The sequence below is a fragment of the Colletotrichum paranaense genome (assembly GCF_030867605.1).
Source record: "Colletotrichum paranaense strain IMI 384185 chromosome Unknown Scaffold_26.1, whole genome shotgun sequence".
Lineage (NCBI taxonomy): Eukaryota > Fungi > Ascomycota > Sordariomycetes > Glomerellales > Glomerellaceae > Colletotrichum > Colletotrichum paranaense.
Genome location: NW_026848984.1, coordinates 37,580 through 63,594, shown reverse-complemented (window position 1 = coordinate 63,594; position 26,015 = coordinate 37,580). Strand labels below are relative to the sequence as shown.

General features: G+C 52.7%; 9 protein-coding genes across 9 annotated transcripts; 4 read left to right on the top strand and 5 right to left on the bottom strand.

Moving 5' to 3' along the window:
* Window positions 1-104: 104 nt before the first annotated feature.
* CPAR01_16521 (uncharacterized protein) lies at window positions 105-1,356 on the bottom strand (the record flags this gene model as incomplete). The annotated part of the gene is made up of 2 exons (XM_060500766.1): window positions 105-1,001; window positions 1,069-1,356. The coding sequence occupies 2 exons, from the start codon at window positions 1,354-1,356 to the stop codon at window positions 105-107; spliced, it is 1,185 nt and encodes a 394-aa protein (XP_060340475.1).
* Window positions 1,357-3,217: 1,861 nt separating this feature from the next.
* Window positions 3,218-4,592, top strand: CPAR01_16520 (uncharacterized protein; the record flags this gene model as incomplete). Its single annotated transcript, XM_060500765.1, has 3 exons — window positions 3,218-4,112; window positions 4,179-4,300; window positions 4,353-4,592. The coding sequence occupies 3 exons, from the start codon at window positions 3,218-3,220 to the stop codon at window positions 4,590-4,592; spliced, it is 1,257 nt and encodes a 418-aa protein (XP_060340474.1).
* A 2,408-nt stretch (window positions 4,593-7,000) lies between these two features.
* CPAR01_16519 (uncharacterized protein) lies at window positions 7,001-9,470 on the top strand (the record flags this gene model as incomplete). The annotated part of the gene is made up of 2 exons (XM_060500764.1): window positions 7,001-7,190; window positions 7,702-9,470. The coding sequence occupies 2 exons, from the start codon at window positions 7,001-7,003 to the stop codon at window positions 9,468-9,470; spliced, it is 1,959 nt and encodes a 652-aa protein (XP_060340473.1).
* A 4,025-nt stretch (window positions 9,471-13,495) lies between these two features.
* On the bottom strand, window positions 13,496-15,463 carry CPAR01_16518 (ATP synthase F1; the record flags this gene model as incomplete). The annotated part of the gene is made up of 7 exons (XM_060500763.1): window positions 13,496-14,187; window positions 14,241-14,795; window positions 14,852-14,894; window positions 14,972-15,057; window positions 15,135-15,156; window positions 15,231-15,372; window positions 15,453-15,463. 7 exons carry the CDS (start codon window positions 15,461-15,463, stop codon window positions 13,496-13,498), a joined length of 1,551 nt encoding a protein of 516 aa, XP_060340472.1.
* A 284-nt stretch (window positions 15,464-15,747) lies between these two features.
* On the top strand, window positions 15,748-16,222 carry CPAR01_16517 (uncharacterized protein; the record flags this gene model as incomplete). The annotated part of the gene is made up of 2 exons (XM_060500762.1): window positions 15,748-15,861; window positions 15,914-16,222. The coding sequence occupies 2 exons, from the start codon at window positions 15,748-15,750 to the stop codon at window positions 16,220-16,222; spliced, it is 423 nt and encodes a 140-aa protein (XP_060340471.1).
* A 130-nt stretch (window positions 16,223-16,352) lies between these two features.
* Window positions 16,353-18,163, bottom strand: CPAR01_16516 (ATP-dependent Clp protease; the record flags this gene model as incomplete). Its single annotated transcript, XM_060500761.1, has 2 exons — window positions 16,353-17,442; window positions 17,496-18,163. The coding sequence occupies 2 exons, from the start codon at window positions 18,161-18,163 to the stop codon at window positions 16,353-16,355; spliced, it is 1,758 nt and encodes a 585-aa protein (XP_060340470.1).
* A 2,369-nt stretch (window positions 18,164-20,532) lies between these two features.
* On the top strand, window positions 20,533-23,031 carry CPAR01_16515 (alpha amylase; the record flags this gene model as incomplete). The annotated part of the gene is made up of 8 exons (XM_060500760.1): window positions 20,533-20,620; window positions 20,673-20,797; window positions 20,849-20,948; window positions 21,001-21,113; window positions 21,167-21,858; window positions 21,923-22,258; window positions 22,312-22,942; window positions 22,993-23,031. 8 exons carry the CDS (start codon window positions 20,533-20,535, stop codon window positions 23,029-23,031), a joined length of 2,124 nt encoding a protein of 707 aa, XP_060340469.1.
* Window positions 23,032-23,616: 585 nt separating this feature from the next.
* Window positions 23,617-24,529, bottom strand: CPAR01_16514 (cytochrome c oxidase polypeptide 5; the record flags this gene model as incomplete). Its single annotated transcript, XM_060500759.1, has 3 exons — window positions 23,617-23,700; window positions 23,822-24,015; window positions 24,307-24,529. 3 exons carry the CDS (start codon window positions 24,527-24,529, stop codon window positions 23,617-23,619), a joined length of 501 nt encoding a protein of 166 aa, XP_060340468.1.
* A 1,148-nt stretch (window positions 24,530-25,677) lies between these two features.
* Window positions 25,678-25,986, bottom strand: CPAR01_16513 (uncharacterized protein; the record flags this gene model as incomplete). The annotated part of the gene is made up of 2 exons (XM_060500758.1): window positions 25,678-25,853; window positions 25,929-25,986. The coding sequence occupies 2 exons, from the start codon at window positions 25,984-25,986 to the stop codon at window positions 25,678-25,680; spliced, it is 234 nt and encodes a 77-aa protein (XP_060340467.1).
* Window positions 25,987-26,015: the final 29 nt, after the last annotated feature.

The following is a 26,015-nucleotide window of genomic DNA, read 5'->3' as shown; positions in this document are numbered from 1 at the left end:
ATACAGATTTCCATATCCTCATAAATAACCAACCCCGCCCCGGTCCAGTGTCCCAAACGCATCTTTGACAAAAAGGTACATTTATCCACCAAGGCAAGGATAAATCACCTCGCGGAAGCAGGGAAGTTCCTCGTGCTGAGCAACACCCCCTTGACCCTCCGAATATTATCTCTCGCCTTCTTGATCTCGTCCTCGGGCTCGTTCTTGCGCGGGCCGCCGTACAGCGAGTAGCTGCTCCCGGCGTAGTCGGACGGGCTCGGGTACGCCAGCTGCACGAGGTCGTCCTTAAGCACGTCCATCTTGGACTTGAGGTCCGCCACGTCGTCGGCGTCGGCGACGACCGTGGTCTTGAGCCAGGCGGCCTGGTTCTTGAACCACGTCAGCTTGTCGGCCTGTCTGTCCGTCGCGGACTTGTCCTTGTCGCTGTTGCTGCCCTTGTTCTCCCCCCATGTTGTCAAGGAGGGCGTGGAAGGGATCGAGGTCTGCGTGCCGATGTCGCGGTGGAACATTTCGGTCGGGTCGTCGGCGCTGCTCGCGTCGTCGTCTGCTGCGTCCTTGTTTGCGCCATCTGCTGCTCCTGCCGCGGCAGACTTCTTGGGAGCGGGGATTTCGGAGACGGTGCCCTCGAGCTTCTCGATTATCTTTGCGAGGTTCTGGGAGGTTGTCTCGTGGAGGTCGTAGCGGGCTTCGGTGAGGTTCTCGACCATGGGCTGGACGAGGTACTTGCTCGTGCCGTAAAGGAGGGTGGAGATGCCGGCGAAGGCGTAGAGGGTGTTGAGGATGCCGTTTGCGGTGACGAGCGGCGGGGGGCGGGCCGGTTTTGTGAGGAATTCGGGGTAGGTTATCACGGGAGGTTGGTCTGTTTGGCGGGGGAAGGAGATTTCGTTTTGCGGTGGTGATGGTGAGGGTGAAGGTGTCTGTGATGGTGTTGTGTGTGCTGGTGCTGGTGATGCTGTTGATACTTGACTTGAGCTTGGCGGTAACTGTTCTGTTTGAGTGGTCTGCAATTCGTGTTGTCAGTCATGGAAAATCCGTGAAACGAGGCAAAAGCGAAGCTGGGAAGCTTACGTCTTGCGCCGGCTCAGATGCCGAGCTACCCAACAACTGCTCTATATCCTCTGGCGAGATGCCTTTGGTCTTAAGGAACGACTCCTTTGCTTCCCTCGGCGCGTCCTTGATCTCATCATCCTGCAGGAACTTGCGGGCGACTTCGAGGCTGTCTTCGCGGGAGGAGACATCGTCCTGCTTCGCATCTTGTGAGATGGTGGTCTCCGGCTCGAGTTCGGGTTCTTTCTTTTGGCCGCGCTGCCATGACGGGATGCCGGGCGTGCTACCGCTGTCGTCGGAGTCGCTCATGGTTAGTGAAAAGAGATTGCGCCCTGTTGCAGTAGAAAGTTTGGAACGTTGTGTCTGTGAGAGCTGTCGAGATTGGCGCAATGTCGAATCGCGAATGAGCCGGGCGCTGGTCCGGAGGGCGGGTTGTTGATGGGGTCGGCGGTTCGGCACCTATGACCACATGCCTCGGCTGGGGAAGCGGGAAACGGAAGAGGCTGGACGTTCTTTACGGGGGTCACTGTTCCAGCACGTAACGGCCATTCGCTGACCTAGAGGCCCTTCAGTTCTACACGGTGCTGGGCTCGATGCACGGTGCCCATGGCGACCACCCCCAAAACGGGGCTTCCGTTTTCGACATCCGGCGCGCTTCAGCGGACTTCAGTGCTCTAGTGAAAGGCTGAACTCAAGGTGAGTAGGAACCGGACCAGCACAAGCAATGCTCATTGAGAATCCGTCTCAACTATAGCAATCGTTATCCATCTCTCGCCCGCCTCGAAAACCACCCTCAAGGTGTACTCTGTACCGAGTTCACTCCTGTTTCAAGCCAATAAAGCCTCTCAATCGGGATCATCCGATTCGCTCTGCCGCGTGGTCACCGACGATCTCCAACCGTCTCTTCAACTGGGCCATCCTTCACCGACATACCTCGCCGCGCAACCAGGGATTAAGGTAAGCTCGCACCGGGCCAATTGCTCATGTCGCTGTGTACCAGATGAGCAGGAGACAATTGGGGAGTGGACTCGCTAAGTAAAGGGGGACAGGAACGAAAGCTCACGCGCCAGGGGTTGAGAAACCAAGCGTCACACGAAAGAAACGCAGGAGAGCAAAGAAAAGAGAAGAAGCGACAGCTGCAGCACGCGCGCAGGAGGCGACAAGATCCAATCGATCCCAAAAGTCTCAGTTCCCATTTTCCAGGGGGTTCGCTTTTTTTTCTGCCTTCTGCGGCTTGGCTTGGCCACAGCCACCAAAACCGTCCCAGCAAGGTTGTTCTGTGCCTGGTATCCAGTTGTGAGGGCGATAGGCCACCAAAAAGGCGATTATCCATCCCACTTGCCGTCCGCCTGTTTGCGCGCGCCCATCTTGCTTGCTGCGGCTAAGCGTCGTCTATCCTCCGTAAGGTATCAATCAATCGGTAAGCTCAAAATCCCATCGCAGATGCGACCTCTTCCGTTTAGCTTTTTCCTTGTCACTCCGTCACATCTCCACGCTGCACCTCCATCAAACTTCATCTCGTACTTGTCTCTCCTCCTTCAAATCACTATATCAACATCGCCGGATTGCTGTGCCAAGTCAAGTGAGGCAAGCGGCAACGACATCAATACGCAAACCAACATCTCGAGAAGAAAGAGAGACTCTATCGGCCGGGGTTGTGCACACTCCTCGAATCCGATTTGGTTCCACGACATAGTTCTTGTTGGGAAAGTGGCCGTGTCGAGACTCGAGAGTCCCCGGGTGGTTTAAGAAGAAACCGAAAAAGGCGCCCCGCGCGTGCGTGTGCGATTCATTGAGAAAAGGAGGCGTTGAAACCTACCTGGGCTAAAGTTGCATCTCGGCCAACTACATTGACTGCCTTACCTCATCTCCCGTATCAAGGGATCAGATTCCCTAGCAGCAGTGCCACCTCGCCTTTCCCCTTCCCCTTCCTTGTCTGGACCGGCCCCCCGAGCTTACCTTAATTCAACCTCCCGCGTCCAATCTTGGATAAAAACTCCCCCACCATCATCCCGAAACCACCCTAAACCTTTTCACCCCGAGATATCCCATCTTCACTCCGTACATAAACCGCTCATACGTGGCGTAAACCCCCTTCGCGCGTCATTGTTCTTCTGCCAAGACAACCCACGAGACAGATCAGCCTTCGCATATACGCATATTTCCAGACATGGCTTCGCGACCGCGCCGCTCGGCGGCCAAGAAGGCGCAAGAACAAATTACTGACTGGGCCGATAGCGAGCGAACAAGCAGCATGTCTACCCGTGCTCGCCGCTCAGATGGCCGGACCTCGGGCGTGTCCCGCGGCCCGCCCTCGTCACCAGGAAGTGAGCACCTGAACCTCACTGTCAAGGTACCCGCGAACAAGCTTCGCGAGGCCACCAGCAGGGGGCGGAACTCGACGGGAAACAGCATTTCGGTCAACAGCGAGGTCGTTGCCGGCAGACGCAACCGTGGCCCAAAGAAGAGCTACGTTGTAGAATCCGACAGCGACGAGGAGGAGGAAGACGAAGACGAGGAAATGGAGGAGCCTGACGCGGATGGCGATGACGACGACATGGAAGTCGACGCCGAGGGCGAGGAGGAAGATGCCGATGGCGACATCGACATGGACACCCCTGCGGCCCCCACCATCAAGATCTCCTTGCCCAAGGCTGGAAAGGTTACTCCTCGACGACCAGCAGCGGCGAGGGTGATTGAGGACGATGACGATGACGAGGAGGAGCTCAGCGAGATTGAAGTCAGTGACCCTGAGAACACGATGAACATGAGCATCGATGTTGGAGGCGCCGGCGACGACGATGATGACGACGACGATGACGAGGAAGACGAAGAAGAGGATGCCGAAGGCGAAGAGGAAGATGCCGAAGGCGAGGAAGAAGACGCCGAGGGCGAGGAGGAAGAGGAGATTGAAGTCGCAGACGAGACTGTGGGAGTGGATGCCGAAGGTGAGCTCGACAGCGATCTGGGCAGTCGTGAGGGCACACCCGATTTGACCAAGATGACGAGGAGACAGCGGGCTCGCTTCGAGGACGAGCCTCAGCAGTATATGAAACTCTCAGACGGTAAGAATGCGCTGTTTTGCGAGGCATCCTGACGAAAAGCAGAACACTGACATGGAATTACAACAGAGGTCCAAGCAAAGAAAGTCTTCACTGCTGAAGAATTATCTATGAGAAGGGCAGAAATGGCACGTCGACGACGCAACCTGTCTGACAAGCGCAACGAAGAAGTCAAGGCAAGTATTATTATTGTTTGCGGATGACTGGGCCATTTGCAGGCGTATGCTAACTGCCAAACAATAGATGGAAACCATCAACAAGCTTTTGAAGAAACAGGCGCCCAAGACCAAGGGCAAGGGAGCCAATGGCGAGGACACGCCCGGCGGCGACTCATCGAAGCCGGATGTCGCCTTTGTCCGCTGGGTCAACTCCAAGAAGGGCAGCATCGTTGCTGTTCCTGAGGAAATTATCGGAGGGCCGACTGGCAAGGTGTTTGGACCTCCAGGTCTGAAAACTGGCAAGATGGTTGAGGAAGTCGCATAGAAACACATGGATGCGTTAAACCACTTTCTTGAGGCTTGGCTGTTATTCTTCGAGGGATATCACAAGCTGTATTCGAGTTACGAGACACCTGGAATGCAGATGGGAGCTTACCTCTACTGTCAAAGGGTGTCGTTTGGGGGAGAGGGAGCGGCGCTAGGCGAAAATTGGCCTCATTTCACAGTACACATAATCAGGAGTAGCCTAAAACAAAGTAACGGATCTAGACTTTTTACTTGCAAGGGCATACAGAGTACATGACCGGCACTCCATTGCTTGAGCCTTATTTCCAAAAGCATGCAACATGGGGAAGTTTGTGAAGACATCAGCTCACTGATTGCAAATCACGGAATACACAAGACCCTTAAGCTTCGGAGCTGGCCGTCCGGTCTGTCGTCAATCCAGCGCTCGACACATGAGCGGTTCGGCTGTGGGGTGATGCGACAGGCGACGATCCTTACCACGCTACGGAGCATCCCCGTGGAGCAGTCGCTGGCTTATATAATCAGACTGGTGGGAGATCCTTGCACAGAGCGAGAAGGCGTCAGTCATGTGGTGTCTCTCCCCCGCCTCAGACCTTGCCTGAAAGGATTCAAGCAATTGGCAGCTACTTCTCCGCAAAGGTACGGAGTAGCGATGGATACATCTGTAGCGAAGTTTCTGGACCAAGGTTTGGGCGAGCGTTGAGTGTTGCCCACGAGGGTGTTTTCAAGCGCCGAGTCAGCTAGGCAGATAGAAGCCAAGTAAGGTAGCGATCTTGGATAAAGCTTGAGTACCTTAGGTATCCGTAGCTTGACTTCCTCTCTACTTGGTCCGATAGACGGAGTGCGTCGCTTGCTTGTATAGTCTTCCCCCGAGCCTCATTGCCGACATGTGCGAGTGGCGCGATGTCCGAAAGAAAAAGGGGCGCGCACGTTGAAGCGGATCTGGGGGAAGAAAAAATATGGGGTTTGTGATTTCAACCGTCGAACGCTGCCGTTGAAATGATTCTGATGGATTAGAAATATTCAACGTCATGATTCACCGGCCGGGGGTGTTCACTCTCTCGGTTGGAGTTGAACTATGTTTCTTCCAGTCAGCAAGCTTACATTCCTCTGGGTGACTGGTATACCGTACAGCCTACAGTAGTACCTACCTCGGTAAATTGCTTTGGTACCGGGTCCAATACTGGCTGACTGACGACGTGGTGGTGGTGGTGGTTGACTGCAGCTCTCCGCGTCTGGGGTGTTCATGTTTCTTTCGTGGTCCAGGAAACCAACCACACCCCGGATCTGCACCTGCAAGAAGCCGGGACGGGGGGGTTGATTGAGACCTACCTACAATATGACAGGCTACAACACCGGTTGAGCTTACTGGTCGGTGGACATGAGCGAGAATCAAGCAGCGAACCAGCTTGGCAAACTCAAGGAGATTGACAAGTCAGCAAGCCGCAGGCAAGCTCCATAAGATATCGAGCAATCAAGCAAACTCACGGGCACGCTGCAGCTCGCCAGAAGTTGCTGGGGGGGGAGTAGAGGACCCTCCCGTCCTTTTGGCTTGTCATGCCAAGCCAATGACAGTGTCCTAGCTTGGAGACGGCTTCCAGTTGGAGGACCCTCTTTCTCGGATTCTACTGTGTTGGTAGAGGTGCTAGGTAGTGAAAAGAACGCGATACCGACGGGGCAAAAAAGCCAGGGCAGGTTTGCCAGGCTAGAACAGCTGACCGATGAGGTTTTCCAAGTGGCATTCTCTTTCTGTGAGGTGAGAGGTGAGCTCGGATCCGATGCCGATGGCGATGTCACTCTAGGAGGGCAAACTTTTGCAGAGCCATGTCGCGTGGGCAATCACACCAAAGGCCCTGTCCATCGTCTCCCCACTTTCCAGGTCCTTACCATCGAAAGCGCAAGGTTAACCAACCTTCAGAGTGAGTTCGTAAGGTACGTTGTACCGTCACTGCCAGGCAGGCAGGCCGGCAAGCACCTTGCCAAACTGGCCAGCTCAAGGTGACTTTTCGCGATATTGGATAATACCGTGGAAGGTATCCGTACGCCTATCTTAAATAGAGGTGGCACTCGCTGACAGGCACAGACTCAGACGCGAGGGCAAGTGCAACTAAAGTGGTGACATTGGACTTTGGTTCCCTGATGCTGCTTGGTGGATGTACTCCGTACTGTATGATGGATCCCTGCCCACCTTTTCTTAACCTTTGGGAAGGAGGGAAAAATTGGCCCTGGCGGATGTGCTTTCCCAACTACCTTAGCGTAAGACGCAAGAAATAGAGTCAGAATTGCCTTTCGCTTCTTTTCTGACTTTTTTTTTGCTTGGCCGAACGAACTTCATGCCTTGTTGGACCCTGGAACGCCCCCTCGTCTCGTACACGTGTAGTAGGAGTGTGAATACTTGGGCTGGTTGATCCCCTTCTTTCACATATCATGGCGTTACCTTCTTCGCACGCCGAGGCGCCATCCACTGCTACATCCATGCCCAGCCAACAAGATCACCACCATTTTACGTCTGCATCTGCGTCTGCGTCTGCGTCTGATTCTACTACTGCTACTGCAGCTGCTACTGCTTCTGCTCTCCGTGGCGAAGGGGTCACCGCTCCTCCTTCGTCAGATCAAGGTGAGTGAATGAGACACAGGACGCTAAACCGAGATGGTCCTGGCACCTTCTGCCTCCTCTCCTTGACCTTCTCTTTCACCCGCGCGCGCTACTAGGTACACGCACTACACAGTACAGGCATCAAGTCCGATTGCTTGGTGTAGCCTGGCCCTTTCTTCACTTGCCCATCCTCCACCTTTTTTTATATCTATTCCCATGTGCCTCCCCCCGAATTGCCCCAATACAGACAGAAATGGAATAGGTGGTAGACAGAGCAAGGGTCTGGACCATCTTGGCTTGCCCGCCGACACTTGACCCCAATACCTACCTATTCATACACGATGCCAAAGAGTGGCACACGCTACTCCAACACGACCCTCCTCCTCCTCCTTCTTCCTTTACCCCGTTTTCATTTTGTTCACGGCACCCTGGATGCGGTGCATGTTGCATGACTTATGAGTGTCGTGTTGCACAAAACCAAAACAGCGTGCAGGCCATATACATGACAGGATTGATATAACTAACAGTCCAGCCCCCTTGGAAACCAACATCAGGCCACCCGTGGCCGCGACCACCACCCCAGTCCCAGTCCTAGTCCCGGTCCCAGATCCAGACGTCGGCGCGCCCCAGCTCCATCACCCTCACCCGCACCACCAGCCCACCCCGCACGCGACTGCGACGGAGACGGCTGCGGCTGCTGCTGCTACGCCGCCAGCATTAGCTGCTACTGCTACTACTACGCCCGCGGCAACCCTGCCCGGAGCTTCACTTGCCCTTCGTATAAAGCACACGGCGCCCGGTTCCTCGTCCCTCGACTCGCCTCTCATGCCTCCTGCTTCTCCTTCCCCGTCAGCTGCGCCGTCGGCCAACCCCTCGTCAAAGCCAAACCCATATCCTTCCTCCTCCTCGAACTCCAAGATGCTCTTCTCAGACATGTACAAGTCTCCACGCTCACCGCTAGCCAAGTTCCGTCTGTCCATGTCACAGCAGCCTCTGGCCTTGGACTTGCCCGATTACGATCCTGATTTACTAAGCAAGGACAAAGAAAAGCAAAAGGCAGCTGTCAAGAAGTACTTGACCGCCAAGATTCGCAATGATTGGGAATTCGTCTGGCCACCAGTCGTACCCCCGCCTCAGAACGGCGATGCTACACCCGATGTTAGTGCAACACCCGAACAAGACGCCGCCGAGCGACCGCAACAGGAAACTTCTGAGCCAAAGGTCGAAACTACGGCGAATTCAAACGATGAAGCCATCCACACAACAGACAGCGAAGAAGGCGACGACGACGAAGAAGAGGAAGATAGCGACGTTGAGTCTGTCTACAGCACCGTCTCAGAAGACGCGGCGCGTTTCAAACCTCGCCTAGAATGGGTATCTGACCTGTCCGACGAAGATCCTCCCCTGTCTCTCTCTCCATTCCGTTTCGACAGCCCCGATGCAATCGGCGCGACAGTCAAGGCGTCTATAGCAGACAAGCGTGCGCGGAGACGGCGAGCCCTGCGCGAGGAGATGGAATGGAATGAAGGGTTGGCTTGCTTTGAGGCAAGGCGCAATGCCTGGACAGGCGCAAGAACGGTGCGCGTTCGCACAAAGCCCGTTTCTCCTACGCAGACGTTCTCACCTCTCTCCCCACGCCGCCTCTTCTTCCGCACATCATTCTCCCATCCTCAACCCGCTCCCGCCTCACCAGCGTCGCCTGCGCATTCCCTGCAACAGCGGGTTAGCAACGAAGCTTCAGCCGCTGTCTCAGACGGCTCTGAGCTCTCCAAGGACCCGTCCAAGGAACTCACCGCGATAAAGTCTAAGGAGTCTCAAAAGTCGACGGCATCTCCCATGTCAACGACATACCCCGTCGAGACACTCATTCCTGTTCCAGCGCCACTGCTCCCTCCGGGTAACCCAATGCGCGCATCTATAACTCCCTCCGTATACATTTCCCTATACGAGAAGGTCATTGTCCACGCGCTGACACCATCATGTCCCGTCAACTTGTCAGACATGATTCGGGCGTGCGTAGTTGGATGGAAGCGGGATGGCGAGTGGCCACCGAAGCCCTCAGCCGCGGAGCCCGGCATTGTGGCTGTACGACGGCGCAAGAAGTCAGTGACGGACGGGCAGGGCCCGAATCCCACTCGTAGGATGAGCTTCGGCTTTTTGGGCAGAGGCGAGAAGGCACCTGAGGGCCAGGACGACGGCACCGGAAAGGGTATTAGGAAGAGCCTTCAAAGAGTGCTGGGTCTTGGGCATCACCATACTGCCTCTACTGGCTCTGCCAATGGGGGTAACAGCGGCGCATAAAGGGTTAAGGCATTGTCATTATACAGGCTTCTTTACGAAGGATGATGATTATGATGAAAGGAGATTCAATATGGATGACATTTTCCTTTGGGTAATAGGCATCTCGAAGGCACAAAAGGGGCTTGAATATGGAGCTTCCATGAGTTCATGACTGCATGGGACGGGAAAGTTGTTCTTGCGACAGATACCCATACATTTCAGTAGTTGGACAGTCAGTGGCAGCATGCCGCGTTAATGAACACGGTTCTCTTGGTGCGTAATATGCCTTCAGCATCTCTACTGCCGCTGTTGATACATTATCATGAACCAAGGCTTAGTTGCTGAAAGATGCACCGTTCATGCCTTCAACTGCAAAGGGATGAATTGAATATCTATACCATGCAAAATCTAGTAGACAGAACGTTGTGGGAGAAGTGAGAGATGATTATCCTCCTGGCGTCAGCATGCTGGCTATGATGGGGTTGGATGAATGTTATGTCGACAAGCCATATCAAGATATGCTCGTGCAAATGGAAACTACATGATTTAACGCTTGGTTGCAAATAGGAACCTACTGCGAGTACCTTACTTTCAAAGGAGACAAGCAACATAACAAAAATCATCCGCTTCTTAATGTCCAGCGTGTGCAACTTCCGGAGCGTAATCTCCTTCTGTGGAAATCTTTACTTCTAATATTTGAGATGAATCTGGCTTTACATACTTCCTCCTTCTACTTTCGCATCATGTTGAAGCCTTCGTATATGAGTATATGAAAGCTTGATGGGTGTCCAGCACTCTTTAGCCTCAAAAATCGCCAGCCTGCTTGACAACGTGTGGCCTCAATAGATCCCGGAAAGGAATAAGATAAATGAGAGGCAGAAGTACTCCTAGCAAATGTAGGCTCACGAACCCCTCTGTGTTCGACCGGAGCCTCTGTATCAGGTTCAGACTCTGCCTTTGACTATCTAGTTTGTGGTGTTTCCTCTTCTTCTTTCAGGTTGAAAGGCTCCCCTAGGAAAGAGATCAAGACAAACTCCAGCCCATGAGTATGTGATCACAAACTGCAAGTTGGCCACTTAAAGTAAGTCTAGCTGCCGCAGGCTATCCAATTCATCATCTTCATTAAAGGGACCCAAAGCTTGCTGGGAAATAAAACCACAGTTCCCAAGTGTCTCTTGTCATCTTTGGCTAACCGCCACAGGGTACACTTCGAGCTGAGCCAACATGAGTGAATGCAAAGTAGCAAACCATTCACTTCACCAACAACTGCATGTACAAAGACTCAACTATGCTCGGGCTGTGACACGTGAGTCTTTTCACGGACAAAGCTGACATGTACATGGAGAAGTATTTTCCAAGTACACCAATATCAACAGAAACAGAAACGAGAGAAAAGGCTCACCCTCACACCATTGAGAATTATGTGAGCATAAGACTTTCGATAAAGTATAAAAACGCGAACGCTGACTGACCGAACGTGAGATCCCACACAAGAGACAATGGGCCCTCGGAGCAAGTCATCAACTGCGAGATGTCCATGAACTGGACTCTAAGTGAGATAGGGCGGAACATTTAGCCTGGGAATATGACCCAGGATATCTTTCTCATGCAGTCACGGTGAACTACGGCAGCTTTCCTCCTTTCCATCAGGCTCACATGAATAGGTACGATGGTATCTGCTCAGTCACGTGAGTAAAGGGTCTCAATAGGTATAAAGAAACGGGTGACTGCTACGTGGCGGAACAGGACACGCCTGGAATCTGTCGCTGGTGTGCCTCAAGTGGGTAGAGCGGTTAGGTTACAATGAGATAATGACAGGGTGACCTATCATACTTATATTTAGGGAATTGTTAATGATAATTCTTTTGCTCTCCAGGTATTGTTCCCGAAATTCTTCTCTATCTAGCTCGTCCGAGTGGATGCGGCGTATCCGTTCTCGAATGTGTTAGCACGAGAGTCGACTATAGGTAGGGCTTACTCAACTTTTAGGTATAAGGTATCCGTTCACGAATACGCTCAAAGGCGGAGCTGACGATCTATAAGAGATGGCTGTATAACGAAGTTAAGGCTTGCGTAAGGATTAGTTATAAGGCCATCATCATCACTCTTATCGTCATTGTCACCGGAGACGGACAGCCGCGTTCGCTTACAACGAGCCAGTCCCGCTCTGCCAGATTGGGGACGATCGGGCGCAGAGGCACACTAATCCAGGCGTCGAGCTTCCCCTGTTTTATACCTCACTGTAATTGACTACCATCCTCCAGCATCCGTAGTTGTATCTATAATTCAATGAACTCAACCTGCTTAGCTTCTCTGCTCACAAAGCCCTCCCGCCCGCAAGGCAGACATTGAAACTTGATCTCGTATGGTGCAATGCTCTATCGATAATGATAATATGACATTGCGGGCACTGCGGTATCTAGCGATCCTTGATCCTGCCATGGTCTTGGGATGCCCGGTGTACGCAGGAGGACGAGCTCAATTAGTCCAGCACCTTACATAGCTGACGTCTTTCTATAACTTTACTCACTTCGCTCCCAATGCCCATCTCCCTTTACAATAAGCCTGCTGGTGGTTTGCTCTTTCTTGGAGACATCGGAGGAATCCGGCACCAACATTCAACTTCTTTAGAGTGCTGGTCTATCTCAACTCCAAGAGCTTCTCATCAAGTTAGACCTAGGAACCTACTTTGACAAAAGTAGACAACAAGAATCACGAATTCAGACTCCAGGTATCTAACAATTATTTTGATGACGTTGGATATTGAAGGCGCACTGATTCTCCAAGACAGTCAATAAACATCACAAAAGGCCATACTGAGCACTAGCAAAAGACAGCCTCTTTACCATGGAGATGTAAGCCGAACCTCTATACTCTCCCGGCAATAAATATAAGACTGGAATTGTCAACTAAGTGGGATGGACTACTAGAGCCATCGATAGCTTCGAAACCCTCCACGTTTAGTAATACGCGCGTCGTGCATCTTCGTTGGCGAGGACGTATCATTATCAAAATCTAGATATTCAAGACGTTTTCACCTCCAAGTAGCATTGCTCATCATCTTACGCATATTCCGACCGGAATACACTCCATAGACTAGACGATGTTAAAGAGAACTATCTATAGATGAAAGAAGATGTGAAATCCCTACTTGACCCCCAAAGCAGCCGCAGGCGCGATGGGCTCCCAGGAGCAGATTGACAAGGAACTGGCCACCTCGGTTCGACGGAAAAGAATGGCTGAGAGAGCGCTGCTGAGCCGAGAGGGTGAAGCGGCCCCGACTTTTTGTATCAGAAAACTGGAAGACCAAACAAGAGATCTCTGTTTAGGTAGCTCCTCATACCAATAGTAATATGCCTCCCTCTCTCATCGAGCCAATAGTCTCCAAGACGACGTAGGGTACGGCTCAGCTCAGCTCAGCTCAGCTCAAGCTGTCTATTTCATGCCACGGCTGCTCCAACCGAAGAAGCGCGTTGCAGCTTGGTAATTCTATCGAGTGAGAAAAGTGAACTCTGTAGCGAGCAGGAAATGGACAACACATTGTGAGCAACACACCGGCGCCTGGACAGCAAAAGACTTCATATCGTTAGTGACTTTCCCCCGACATGCCGGCTCGAGGGTTCACTGCTCCAAGTCGAGGCGGTGGCATCCGTGTGATTACTTTAGAAGATGTTGGCCAAGTGACGGCATAGTGCTGTTGCGTCGATTAGAACCTTGGGGCAAGGGATATTGCCAATTATATGATGAGACGTCCACGTCTAGGATTGAGGGTGGAACTCTTGCTATTGGTCATAAACCGAATCGGAGAATCACGAGCATGTCACTAGTCGGGAAGCATGGCGAGTCACGTGCATTGGGGGGAAAACGGCTGAAGAAATAAGGAGATTCTCTCAACTACAAGAGGAATTAAGTAGATTTCTTGGTACACAGCTCACAAAAGAGACTTGGATTGAGCTAAGAAACCTCCCCGTTCCATCGTTCCTCTTCTATACACAGGCTCAACGCCCCAACTCTCGACGTCATTTGGTATTTTCGTCGCGAATCGTTTAGTTCTTCTCCAACTCCGCCAGAATCTTCTCACCCTTCTCCTTGGCCGAGGCGAAGTCACCGACCATGTAGAAGGCACCCTCGGGAAGGTTGTCACCCTCACCGGAGAGAATGGCCTTGAAGGAGGAAATGGTCTCCTTCAGGTCGACCAGCTTACCCTCGATACCAGTGAAAACCTGGGCGACGGTGAAGGGCTGGGACAGGAAACGCTGGATCTTACGGGCACGCTCGACGGTAAGCTTGTCAGCCTCAGAAAGTTCGTCCATACCAAGAATGGCAATGATATCCTGGAGAGACTTGTACTCCTGGAGAATCTGCTGGACGCGGGTGGCGGTGTCGTAGTGGTCCTGGCCGACAATACGGGGGTCCAGCATACGAGACTTGGAGTCAAGAGGGTCGACAGCGGGATAGATACCCAACTCGGAGATACCACGGGACAAGACAGTGGTGGCGTCCAAGTGAGCGAAGGTGGTGGCGGGGGCGGGATCAGTCAAATCGTCAGCAGGGACGTAGACGGCCTGGACGGAAGTAATGGAACCCTTCTTGGTGGTGGTAATACGCTCCTGCATACCACCCATGTCGATGGCGAGGGTGGGCTGGTAACCGACGGCAGAGGGGATACGACCCAGAAGGGCAGACACCTCGGAACCGGCCTGGGTGAAACGGAAAATGTTGTCAATGAAGAGCAACACTGGGGATTTGTTAGCATTGCGATTCATTATCAAGAGCGAATTCTCAACTCACCATCCTGTCCCTCCTCGTCACGGAAGTACTCGGCAATGGTAAGACCAGTCAGGGCGACACGGGCACGGGCACCTGGGGGCTCGTTCATCTGACCGAACACCAAGGCGACCTTGGACTCGCCATCAAGCTGAATGACGGAAGTCTCCTGCATCTCGTGGTACAGATCGTTACCCTCACGGGTACGCTCACCGACACCAGTGAAGACGGAGTAACCACCGTGGGCCTTGGCGATGTTGTTGATCAACTCCTGAATGAAGACGGTCTTGCCGACACCGGCACCGCCGAAGAGACCAATCTTTCCACCACGAGCGTAGGGAGCGAGAAGATCGACGACCTTGATACCAGTGACGAGAACCTCGGCGGTGGTGGACTGGTCGATGAACTCAGGGGGCTCGGTGTGAATGGGAAGGCGCTTCTCGGTCTTGATGGGGCCACGCTCGTCAATGGGGTCACCAGTGACGTTAATGATACGGCCAAGAGTCGCGGGACCGACGGGAATGGTGATAGGGGCACCAGTGTCGGTGGCAGGGCGGCCACGGACAAGACCTTCGGTACCTAGGGGGATTGTGAGTACGAGCGCGAAAAACTTTTTCAGGGGAGGAAATACGAACCGTCCATGGCAATGCAGCGGACGACATTCTCACCCAAGTGTTGCTGTGCAGACGTGTCAGATGAAACTCGACTTTTGCTAATTTGCAGTGGATGTTTTTCCAACCGCCAAAGGTACGTACCGCGACCTCAAGAACCAGCTTCTGGTCGTTGTTTGTCGTCTCGAGGGCGTTCAGAATGGGGGGGAGCTTGGCGGTGTCGAACTTGACTGTATCCACGCGTTAGTATTTGATGATTTCGTGATGGTCGAACCCCTTTGAAGGGTTTTCTTCGGATAGTACGAACCGTCGACGACGGCACCAATGACCTGTTGGTTTGTTGTTGTCAGTAACCGACATCGCCCTCGGGTCAACGGAAGGGATGAACGAGGCCATCACTCACCTGGTAGATCTTTCCATCACCGACACCGGCAGTGCTGGCGAATCTGCTGGAGGCAGGGAATCTGAAGGTAGAAGGTCTGATGGCGCGAGGAGCGGTCGCCGCAAAGGAAGGGCGAGCCGCCCGGGCGAAGGAGGAAATGCCGCTGCGAGGGACCGGTTAGCTCAATTGGGGCCAATTGAACGCGATATGGTTCAAAAAGTCGATCAGGTAGTTGGTACCAACCTCTTGAACATCTTCACAGATGATTAAGGGCGACTTCGGATGGGAGTGGAGAGGTGATGGTTGAAAGTTGGAGGAGGACTTAGGAGGAAGTGAGCAGTTTTGCTCGGGATGTACGCTTCGTCGGTTAGAGCTTTGCTCGGGGGCGTCACGTGACCGGAATCTGAGTAGGAAAAATTACCTCGCTGCGCTAGTCTCGATTTGGATGAGCTCCTCTCTCCGGGATACACCGGGTCCACGCTCGGGTTCAATTGGAGCACCGCAGCCTGGCACGCCTTGGGAGCTTCGCCCTCAGGAAATGACGGGAAACTTTTTTTTCTTTTGGCCTGGCTCCAAGCTGCCAGACTCGCCCATTCAACCTGGAATTGAAGGATCCCACTCGGCGTGGGGACTGCGGGTGAATCTTGCAAATGTTGGGGCCTTGTTGCCTTTCCCAGGCTCTCCAGGCACTGAAGAAGAGAAAGGACTCCGGTGCGGGCTCCCAATGTCTACGTGTCCCCGATCCCCCGGGTGACGAGAGCCGTCGCCCCCAGGTGCCAGCTTGCATGCACGCTTCAGTCCCTGACTCCCTTCCTCCCCTCCGAACATCGCCATATCCGTCCGAGCCGAGGTGTCTCCGCCGACAACTTGACGTTCGCATTGAATCACTAACAATAGCTGATAGCTCCACTCGCCATATGTTCCTACCTAAATTCATCATGGCTTTCGTATTCCCACGAGTATTAGGTGCAGCAATAATGTTTTTCAGAAACAACCAAGTACTTCACGACTGACGAGGAGCAACGTTCATGCATGAGTATTTACATTTCCGTGCATCATGAATCCAGCTCAAGCACCTTGCCAACTCCAAGACTCCGTAACAAGGGAAATTTATATAACATAAGATCATTGTCTGCGACAGCCTCATGCACCACTCTGGCCAGCCTCGCGATACTGCTCAAAGGTGACATCCTCTGGCCGCGATCCAGGTTCAGCGTCCTCGTCAGCCATACGCCGCTCCAGTTCCAAACGCCCGTCCTTGCCCCAGTATCCGGCTTTCTCAGTGCCCTTGACGCAACCTTCGGTGATCAAGACGTATGACATCGGCGCATCGAAAATCGGCTCTGCCAAAACTCTCTCCATCTCCATCTTGAGGCCTCGAGCCCCGGTCTCGGCCTTCGCAGCCCGTTCCGCAATTGCATATAAGGCTTTCTGCGTGAAGCGTAGCTTGGAAGGGTATGTTTCGAACAGAGCAGTGTATTGCGCAACCAGGGAGTTACGCGGCTCCGTCAGAATTCTGTAAAGATCATTCAAGGATAAAGGACTAAGTGCACAGATGTTGTGCACTCTACCAATTAGTTCAGGGATGAATCCAAACGCCTGCAGGTCTACTGGCGTCGTGAGGTCCAAGGGAGTGTATGCTGAGGCTGGTGCCTCGGGGTCAACATGTGGCAGATGCGAGAATGATTGGCGCGGTAAGTCGTGCTGATTGCCGGCGAGGCCATGTTTTCCTTTCAGTTCTGAGCCGAAGCCCATGGATGGCTTCGATACTCTCCGGACAATAACTTTGTCAAGACCAACGAAAGCACCACAAAAGACGAACAGAATATTTGTTGTGTCGATTGTGTACTGATCGACCTTGCCCTGAGGTGGAGTCGATTGAGGGGCTGACGTTGAACTCGACGAAGTATAATTTGTTGTAATAGGAGGTGTTGATCGTGACGAGCGGTTGTCCTTGACGTTGATTGTTACTTTGGAGCCTTCGACGAGCTTGAGTAAAGCTTGCTGAACGCCTTCTCCGCCAACGTCGCGGCCATTCATGCTCTCCCTTTTCGCCAGCTTATCAAATTCGTCCAGTACGATAATTCCCTGCTCTGTAGCCTTGATGTCGTAGTTCGATTCGATCAGTAGTCTCTCTACGCATGTCTCGACATCCTGTCCGATATAGCCGGCCTGGGTGAATCCATTGCAATCGGATATCGTGAACGGTACGTTGAGCTTCTTGCTTAAAGTTCTGTGGCATATTAGACTCCCGGCAGACATTAAGGGTATCCATGGCAAGCCTACTCTAGTATATATGTCTTTCCGACACCGGTGGGACCGATGAGCAGTAAGTTGCTCTTGTCAATCTTAACTGGAGGAGGGGTTGCAGGTTCCTCGGCAAGATAGGAACCGTCGAAACCGGTGGACGACTCATAGCCTTCATCCAAATGTTGGGTAGATTCAGCATGGCCAGGGAACTCATCTTGGGGCCACTCGTCATCAGCAGGAAAGCGCTGGAAGGCAGACTGACGACCTCGCTGACCTTGAACAGGATGAATGTCACGCCTCTCGAGAATGTCTCTATCTCGGGCATAGCGTTGCCTCTCGGCCTTTTCTCTCTGTAGCTTCTCCTCGTGTTCCTGGTGCCTTCTCCGCCGCACTCCTTGATAGTGGTTGAAGATGGTGGAGCAGATGGTCTTCTTCGCTCGATGTTGGCCGACAACATAGTCGTCTACACGCTTCTTCAGGTCTCGGGGATAGAACTGCGGAACTCCGAAGTTATTCTTGTTGAACATGGGCCCGCGGCCAGTGTCACTAGTCGGATCATAACTGCTTGTGAAACCCGAGTTGAAGTCTTGTGAACGTCTCGGGGCGGTTCGAGCAGCGGAGGAGGCGGAGAAGGTGCGCTTAGCACTCGAGAGGAGAAGGCATCGTGCGCATGTATAGGCCTGCGGCCTCGTGGATAGAGCCATTGTTTCGGGTGCCCGATCAAGGGACCATAGTCAGATAGCCGCCGTAATTATTCGTGAAGCTCGTCGCTATCGATCGTGGCCTTCGTGTTTGGGGGACGTCGGTAATGATGACGGGGAGTCCGGTGACCGGAGGGGATGTCGTGAGAGTGTGGCTGGCTCGATAGATAGGCCGGATAAGGGACCTTGCCCAGAGCTGTCGGCGGTCGTGTGGCCCGGATGCGGGGTTGGGGAGCTGGAGCTCCAGCACAGCAGCGCTTAGGAGCGGCTAACACTGGGGAAAGCTCCCAGCTATCAGCTTGCACTTCGAGAATGGTTTCTAGATTGCTCACCTTCCTAAAGTCAATTCCCATGGCACCAGAGCTTGCGTTAGCTTGGTATACCCCGGCCGCGATCACTGGCATATCTTGGATTGTGCCCTATTTGGGAGTGGTAATCGAACCAGATAGGACCGATCAAGCTTTTGGTGCGAAGGGACTGTGGCCCATGTCCATGCCTGAGCCTGGGCTGCCCATTGAACATCTAGCAAAATACTGAGAACAACGGGCCATGATAGATTACTATGGCTGCCCATTGGATCTACAAGACCAGGCTGCACATTGTGAGGGGATGATTCTTGTATTGTATTGGGGAGTGAAGGGCGTTTTGTTAGTTCTGGAAACAGCCGTCTCTAACGGTTTCCCAATGCGGACCGTGAATTTTTAACGTCGGTTTACTCTGTTAGAAAGCTCTGTTTGGTCCGTATAAGTTGTCATACCTGTCTATCATTATGCAGAAATATGAAGAGAAGTGTGTTGGACGACTGGTGCATCTGGTGTGAATCACCCGGAACTACTTTGTTGCGCCTCTAGCCCACCCCCAGAGTTCATGTTAGCAGAAAAGCTCCACCACTGTGCGTCTGGCATGCAATTCTCAGAGGGCCCACGACGTATCGGTGATGGCATTTGGCGACGATAACGACATATCGGTCCCACCAACGCTGATATTGATAACTCGTACTCGTCTCCCCTGTTCCCCTTTCCTCTTCTTACTGGTTGATGGAGGGCATTACCTATCGACGTTACCCTCTTTTCCTCACCTCGAAGGAGCAAGGTGCAAACCCGGCAACCAAATAACGCCTCCATCAGTCCATCGAGTGAGAAGACGGGGTTGCCGAGCAAATTCAAGTACCAACGCGGAGTTTCAGCCGCTAAAAGAAGTGCCTCAACCTTCAGCGTCGCCTTTTCGCCTTGGACTTAGGCTGGATCAACTGGATGAGCGCTGTGGGTGTGCTGGGGGCCAACCACCAGTTCCACCACCCTTCCGGAGGTGGCGATGAGTCCAATCGGCTGCGCGGCGCCTTGGTCGTCCATCAACCCCGTTTTGATTCGGCCAGTGGATTTTTTGTTGTTGAGAATTGAGATGCACCAAACAGGCATCCCCAGGGAGGGGTTCTCGAGTGGCGGCAGCATATTTTTTCTCGTTCCTACCTTGCCTTAGCGTCCTGCCACTTCCGATGGAGCAGCAATTCTCGTTGAATTGGTCGCACCAGCCAGGCCAACCATCAGTGAGGTGATGAGAGGAAGGCCTGGACCTTTGCCCCGTAGGTACCACTGGTGGTGCTTCATCCTATCGAGATGTATGGGGTAATACTTTTGGTTACCTTAGCATAGTGTAATTACTGACCGGGCTGCTTTTGCGAGATGCGAGCTCCCAGCTGCGTTGCCCCACGACGTCATATCATGCACAGCGCCAATTGATATACCTTGAGCTCTCCCTTCCCATCCTTAGGTCTGTGGTTTGGAAGGTTAAACCCATCCCAAGCTTATCCCGGCACTGCGGGGGAATTAACAGGCAATCCAAACAGACTGTTACTGGCATTTGTCCAAGAAAGCAATCATCTGTTTTGATTTCTCTCCCTTGCATCTTCCTTCTCGACACCGTTGGCCGACCTCTTCTCTACACCTAATCCAACGTCCAACGCTTGATCGAGAACCCCAGACTCGCTCAATTCCTGCAGAGATTGCTCCCAATCTGCGCATTCCTTGCCTAGCTCCAGACCCCTACCGACCTACGTTAGGAAAGGCGTGAAATCTCCATCGAGCTCAGGTACTTGCTTGGCTCTGCCGTCACATAGCTGTCCTACCTTACCTTGCCTCACCTCACCTTACCTCAACATTTTGTGCGGGGAGCTTTCCATTGCTTCCAATCCCACCCCTCGCTGCCTCTTCCCTTCTCACCTTACCCTGCTTCACACTGCCGACCATCTCTGAACGACACCTGACGTGCTTTATCTGCCCTACTTTAGATCGAGTTCAGCTCAAACCACCGCGGTTCTGCCCCGCACCATCAACTTCGTCTTACCACCGCAAGCTCTATCGTCATCAACCAACATGGCCGCTGTTGCTCAGAACTCTGCCAATACCATCGCTCTAGACGGACCGAGCGGTGCTGCCGATGGCTTCCCAACCGACGGCACTGGTAAGCTTCCTGATCATATCTCCTTGTAGGGCCAGTGTCTAAAATATGTTAGGCGTTGTCAAGCTTGACCCCTGGCTGTCGCCTTTTCAGGAATCCTTGAAGAGGCGCTACTCTCGCGCTCAGGACTGGATCAAGAAAATCAATGACACTGAAGGTGGGCTTGAGAAGTTCTCCAAGGTAAGTCAAGTGAGCTCGTATTTTCTTCCAAGAGCTAAGTTGGGTGAATAGGGCACCTCACTCTTTGGATTCAATGTCGACCAGGACAACAACATCATTTATCGAGAATGGGCACCCAACGCCACTCAGGCTTTCCTGACTGGTGACTTCAGTGAGTTGAATCGTATCTAGTATACCTGCACACGCTGATTGGGTGGCAACAGATAATTGGGACCGGAACTCTCATGAGATGAAGAAGAATGACTTCGGAGTTTTCGAAATTACTCTTCCCGCAAACAATGGCCAGGCTGCAATCCCTCACAACTCCAAAGTCAAGGTACGCTCATTTCACAGTATTTCTGACGCGTGGTTGGGCTCACATCATTATAGATCTCCCTGCAACTTCCCAGCGGCGAGCGCGTCGACCGGCTCCCTGCGTGGATCAAGTACGTGACGCAAGATCTGTCCGTATCCCCAGCCTACGATGCTCGTTTCTGGAATCCTCCTGCGGGAGAAAAGTACGAGTTCAAGTACCCGAGGCCACAAAAGCCTCGCAGCGCACGCGTATACGAGGCCCATGTGGGAATCTCATCACCCGAGTTGCGCGTTGCAACTTACAAGGAGTTCACCCAAAACATGCTGCCCAGAATCCGAGATCTCGGATACAACGTTATTCAGCTCATGGCAGTTATGGAGCATGCCTACTATGCCAGCTTTGGGTACCAGATCAACAACTTCTTCGCCGCTAGCAGTCGTTACGGACCACCGGAAGACCTCAAGGAATTGGTCGACGTGGCTCACAGCATGGGAATCACTGTGCTTCTCGATGTTGTTCACAGCCATGCCTCCAAGAACGTTCTGGATGGACTCAACGAATTCGACGGCACAGACCACCAATACTTCCACGAGGGAGGACGTGGCCGCCATGAGCTGTGGGACAGCAGGCTGTTCAACTACGGTCATCACGAAGTGATGAGATTCTTGCTCAGCAACCTGCGGTTCTGGATGGACGAGTACCACTTTGATGGTTTCCGTTTCGACGGTGTGACGAGCATGCTCTACCAGCACCACGGTATCGGAACGTAAGTGCTCAACATGTGTGAGACCATTCCTTGACTATTTCTTGCTAACAACTACTAACTATAGTGGATTCTCTGGTGGCTACCACGAGTACTTTGGGCCGGACGCTGATGAGGAGGCGATTGCTTACCTCATGATTGCGAACGAACTGCTGCACTCATTGTACCCGGAAGTTATTACCATCGCTGAGGATGTTTCGGGTATGCCGGCTCTTTGCCTGCCGCTCTCCCTCGGTGGTGTTGGCTTCGATTATCGACTCGCCATGGCTGTCCCGGATATGTGGATCAAGATCCTCAAGGAGACAAAGGACGAAAACTGGGACATTGGCAACATCTGCTTCACTCTCACAAATCGGAGACATGGCGAGAAGACCATTGCCTATGCTGAAAGTCACGACCAAGCGTACGTTTACCCTTTGTACGAAACTCACGACACTCGAAGCTAACAAAGTACAGGCTTGTGGGTGACAAGACCCTCATGTTCCATCTTTGCGATGCCGAGATGTACACGAACATGTCAACTTTGACTCCCTTGACGCCGGTCATTGACCGCGGCATGGCCCTCCACAAAATGATTCGTCTGTTGACCCATGGTCTCGGCGGCGAAGGCTACCTGAACTTTGAGGGCAATGAATTTGGCCATCCTGAATGGCTTGACTTCCCGCGCGAGGGCAACCAGAATTCGTTCTGGTATGCTAGACGCCAGCTGAACCTCACTGATGATCATTTGCTTCGATACCAATTTTTGAACAACTTTGATCGCGCAATGAACACCACCGAGGGCAAGTACGGCTGGTTAGCCGCGCCTCAGGCGTACATCTCTCTCAAGAATGAGAATGACAAGGTCATTGTTTTCGAGAGGGCTGGCGTAGTCTTCATTTTCAACTTCCATCCCACTGAGAGCTTCGCGGATTACAGAATCGGCATTGATGTGCCCGGCTCTTACAAGGTCATCCTCAACACTGACTCCAAAGACTTTGGAGGTCACGCGCGGGTGGATGAGGGAACCCGATTCTTCACCACTGCCATGGAGTGGAACAACCGCAAGAACTGGACTCACGTCTACATTCCCAGCAGATCTGCCTTGGTAAGGTTTCCGTATACAATAACAGGAAATATGAGACTAACAGTGTATAGGTGCTTGGCTTGGAGTCACCCATCTCCCAGCACTCCTAAACAGTGCTGTTACTGTGAAGAGGCAGAGGGCCATGGATAGTGGAAGACAACTAGAGAAGGGGAAAGAGAAGGAGACTTACTTACCAAGCTAATCGCAATTGTCATGAGTTATGCAAAAGCACCGTGTTTCTAGAAACCAAACCCAATAGATTTACCACCTGTTCTTTTAAGCTCCTCGTCATGGCTACCTTACATTGGACCACAAGTGAAGAGGCACCCATTGGCAGCCTGTGAACTGTGATATCTTTCCGTACAAGGGAGGATATTAAGTCACAAGACCAACAGTTGAAGGTTTGTGAGATAAACGTGAATCACCACATGTCTAGACACGACATCAAGGGGGAGCTTTGTTTGAAGAAACAAATGGAAATTTGCTTGGAATTCAGCTCTTTTAGTACAGTATTTACACCAAGCAGATTGGGTTGTCCTCGAGTCACGTCGCAAAGCCCCCTCAGCCCATGCCAGCCAGCCTTCTACTAGTAGTCATTTAATACATGGGCAAAACTGCCATGGTGTGTGTCGAATTTGTGATTCGTGATTCTAAGAGACGAGATAGGGAAGGGTAACGGGATATCGGAGGGGATTTTAAGCCTTGGGAGGAGACTGGACCATGCCCTTGCCGGAGTAGCCCTCGGAGGAGAGACCAGTGAGGGGGTCGGAATTTTGTTTCTGTACGCGAGTGAAAGAGTTGGTTAGCCATCTGATGTATTTTTGTTTTCGACGTCGACGCCGACGTTTCCTCCATTCGAAGGACGGCAGTGAAAGATTGCCAGTGTTGTATGCTGCATACCTTGAGGAACTCGTTGGAAGCCTCCTGGTACTCCTTGGTCATGGTGTCGGGAGCAGGGCCGGCGAACATGCGGACGGTGGAGAAGATGGCCAAGCTGGCGGCGACGGCGGCCATGACGCCCCAGAAGACGCGGCCGGTCTCGCCGGCGGGGGTACCGGAGCGGGGACCGTGAGGGCCAAAGGCAATCCAGTAGGCTGTTGAGACAATTTGCGTTAGTTTTTTTGTGAGGTTTCTCGATGTGACGCAATGCATATGCACAGGGATGGGGGGGATGGATATGAGGTTCGGGCATCAGAAAAAGCCAATTGAGAGAGAGCATCGGATGGCATATATAAGATGCCTCCTTCCTCTCGAGCAATTGATGTTGACGAGCTTCCCTCAATGGCTTTATCTCCCTCCCCCCTTTCTCAATCCCCTTTCGGCCGACATCGAACCACGTTTCCTCTCTCTATCTCGACGGAATGTAATGGAAAATAGTCACGCACCGGCCTTCTTCTCCTGAAGGGTGAGCTCAGCCCAGGGGCCCTTCATGCGGTCTCTCAGGGCCATCCAGAGCTCGGCCTGCTCCTGGAGGGGCATGCCCTCCCATCTCTTCTCGATGTTGGCGAGCGTAGGGTTGGAGATGGCGTGGGTGGAAGCGGCGCGGCGGATGACGGCGGAGTGGGCGCGCAGGCCGGTACGGGCCAGGGAAACAGTCGGGCGCAACATTTTTGTGTCGGGGTTTATGTGTCGTCGGAAAAATCGCTAAAGGGAGAACGGTCGAGTTCGGAGGAGGAGCTCAATTGGAGCGATTGAGGTTCGTGGACGTCGCGGGTGGGGGGATTTCTTGCGAGATTCGTGATGGGCGTCAAGGAGGAAGAAGAGGGTTTTTTTGGTCTACCTAGAAGTTCCGGGCAATCGTATGATTGGAATTTCGATTGCAATACGCCGGCTGCGACTGGGTGACTGGGAGATCACGTGATACAATTGTGGCCTGTGCGAGAGCCATCCTACCAATGGAATTGAGTGCTGGGCGCAGGGGGCGGGCCACGGGGGGTGTTGCCGGTTCCTTCACCTCGGTGTCTGGGCTGACGGGGAGCTTTACGGGTAGCTCTTCAGTGCACCAACGTGCTGTTTGCTGCTTTCACTAACAGGCTTGCAGCCCAGTGTTGCAGCAGCGCAGCTCCCATTGCAGGGCTCGGTTGTCGGCTCATTCCGAATACCGCCGTTTGACCGGGATCTCAATTGCTTCGTCTTGTGGTCGTTGATTGAAGGTGTAAATGTGCTCCGGGGACTGCTCAGTCACTTGAGCATCACTTGTGAGCCTCTTGGGTCCGTATTTCACTGGTTTGCGAGCTCAATTGGCTGCTGCATACGGACCGTTTAATTTGTACTTGATATTGACATCACGGCGCATCTCGGCCGAAGTCGGTGACTTTCCATCAGCCTTTGCGCAACCCAGATAATTCAGCCAATGAGCGAATTCTATACGCATCTAGTTGCGCACTCTCTCCTCCTGGGGTGCTGTCTGATATTATGCTCTCGCCATTGTACAATTGAACTGAACAGACACAGCTTGCGCTTATGTGTTGTCAAATATCCTACAGCGACTCGATTATCCCGACTCGTATTATTTCAAGTAGTTCTCTCTTTGGCATAGAGTCAACGAGCTATGCGGAACAACCCATTCTTTGCCTGAACTTAGTTTTTCGTTATGAGTACCTCCATTGGGTGACTTATCATGGTCTCCAATGTTTGTGATATGTCCCCTAATAGGCCTGGATGTCTTCCGTCGCCAGAATGCAGACAGTTCCAGTTTAAAGCAGGCTGACAACTCTTTGATAAAATGGTTGTTAAATCCATTGCTGCTCAAAACTTCATGACTTCGGCCTTGAGTTCTCTGGACCTGTGCCGGCTTGGGGGTTTGTTTGGTTCGGAGTCTGTAAATCGGAGGTATTCGGTTCGCTTGATGAGACGGGCTTGGGTAGTTCGAACTGTTTTTGGTCCCGCAGTCTTGCTTGTCTTTCGAGCTCAGGCTTCAATGTGTAGTTAGCTGCTATAGTCAGCGACTTTCGAGTTGGGCCAGGAGTATTTCCTCTGATATCAAATGGTTGGGAGTGGTGCGTACTGATGGAGATGCCTGCCACTACAGCCACGACGATGGGTATAACGTTTCTGAAGCTCATCGTGGAGGTCTTAAATGGCCTGGAATAGT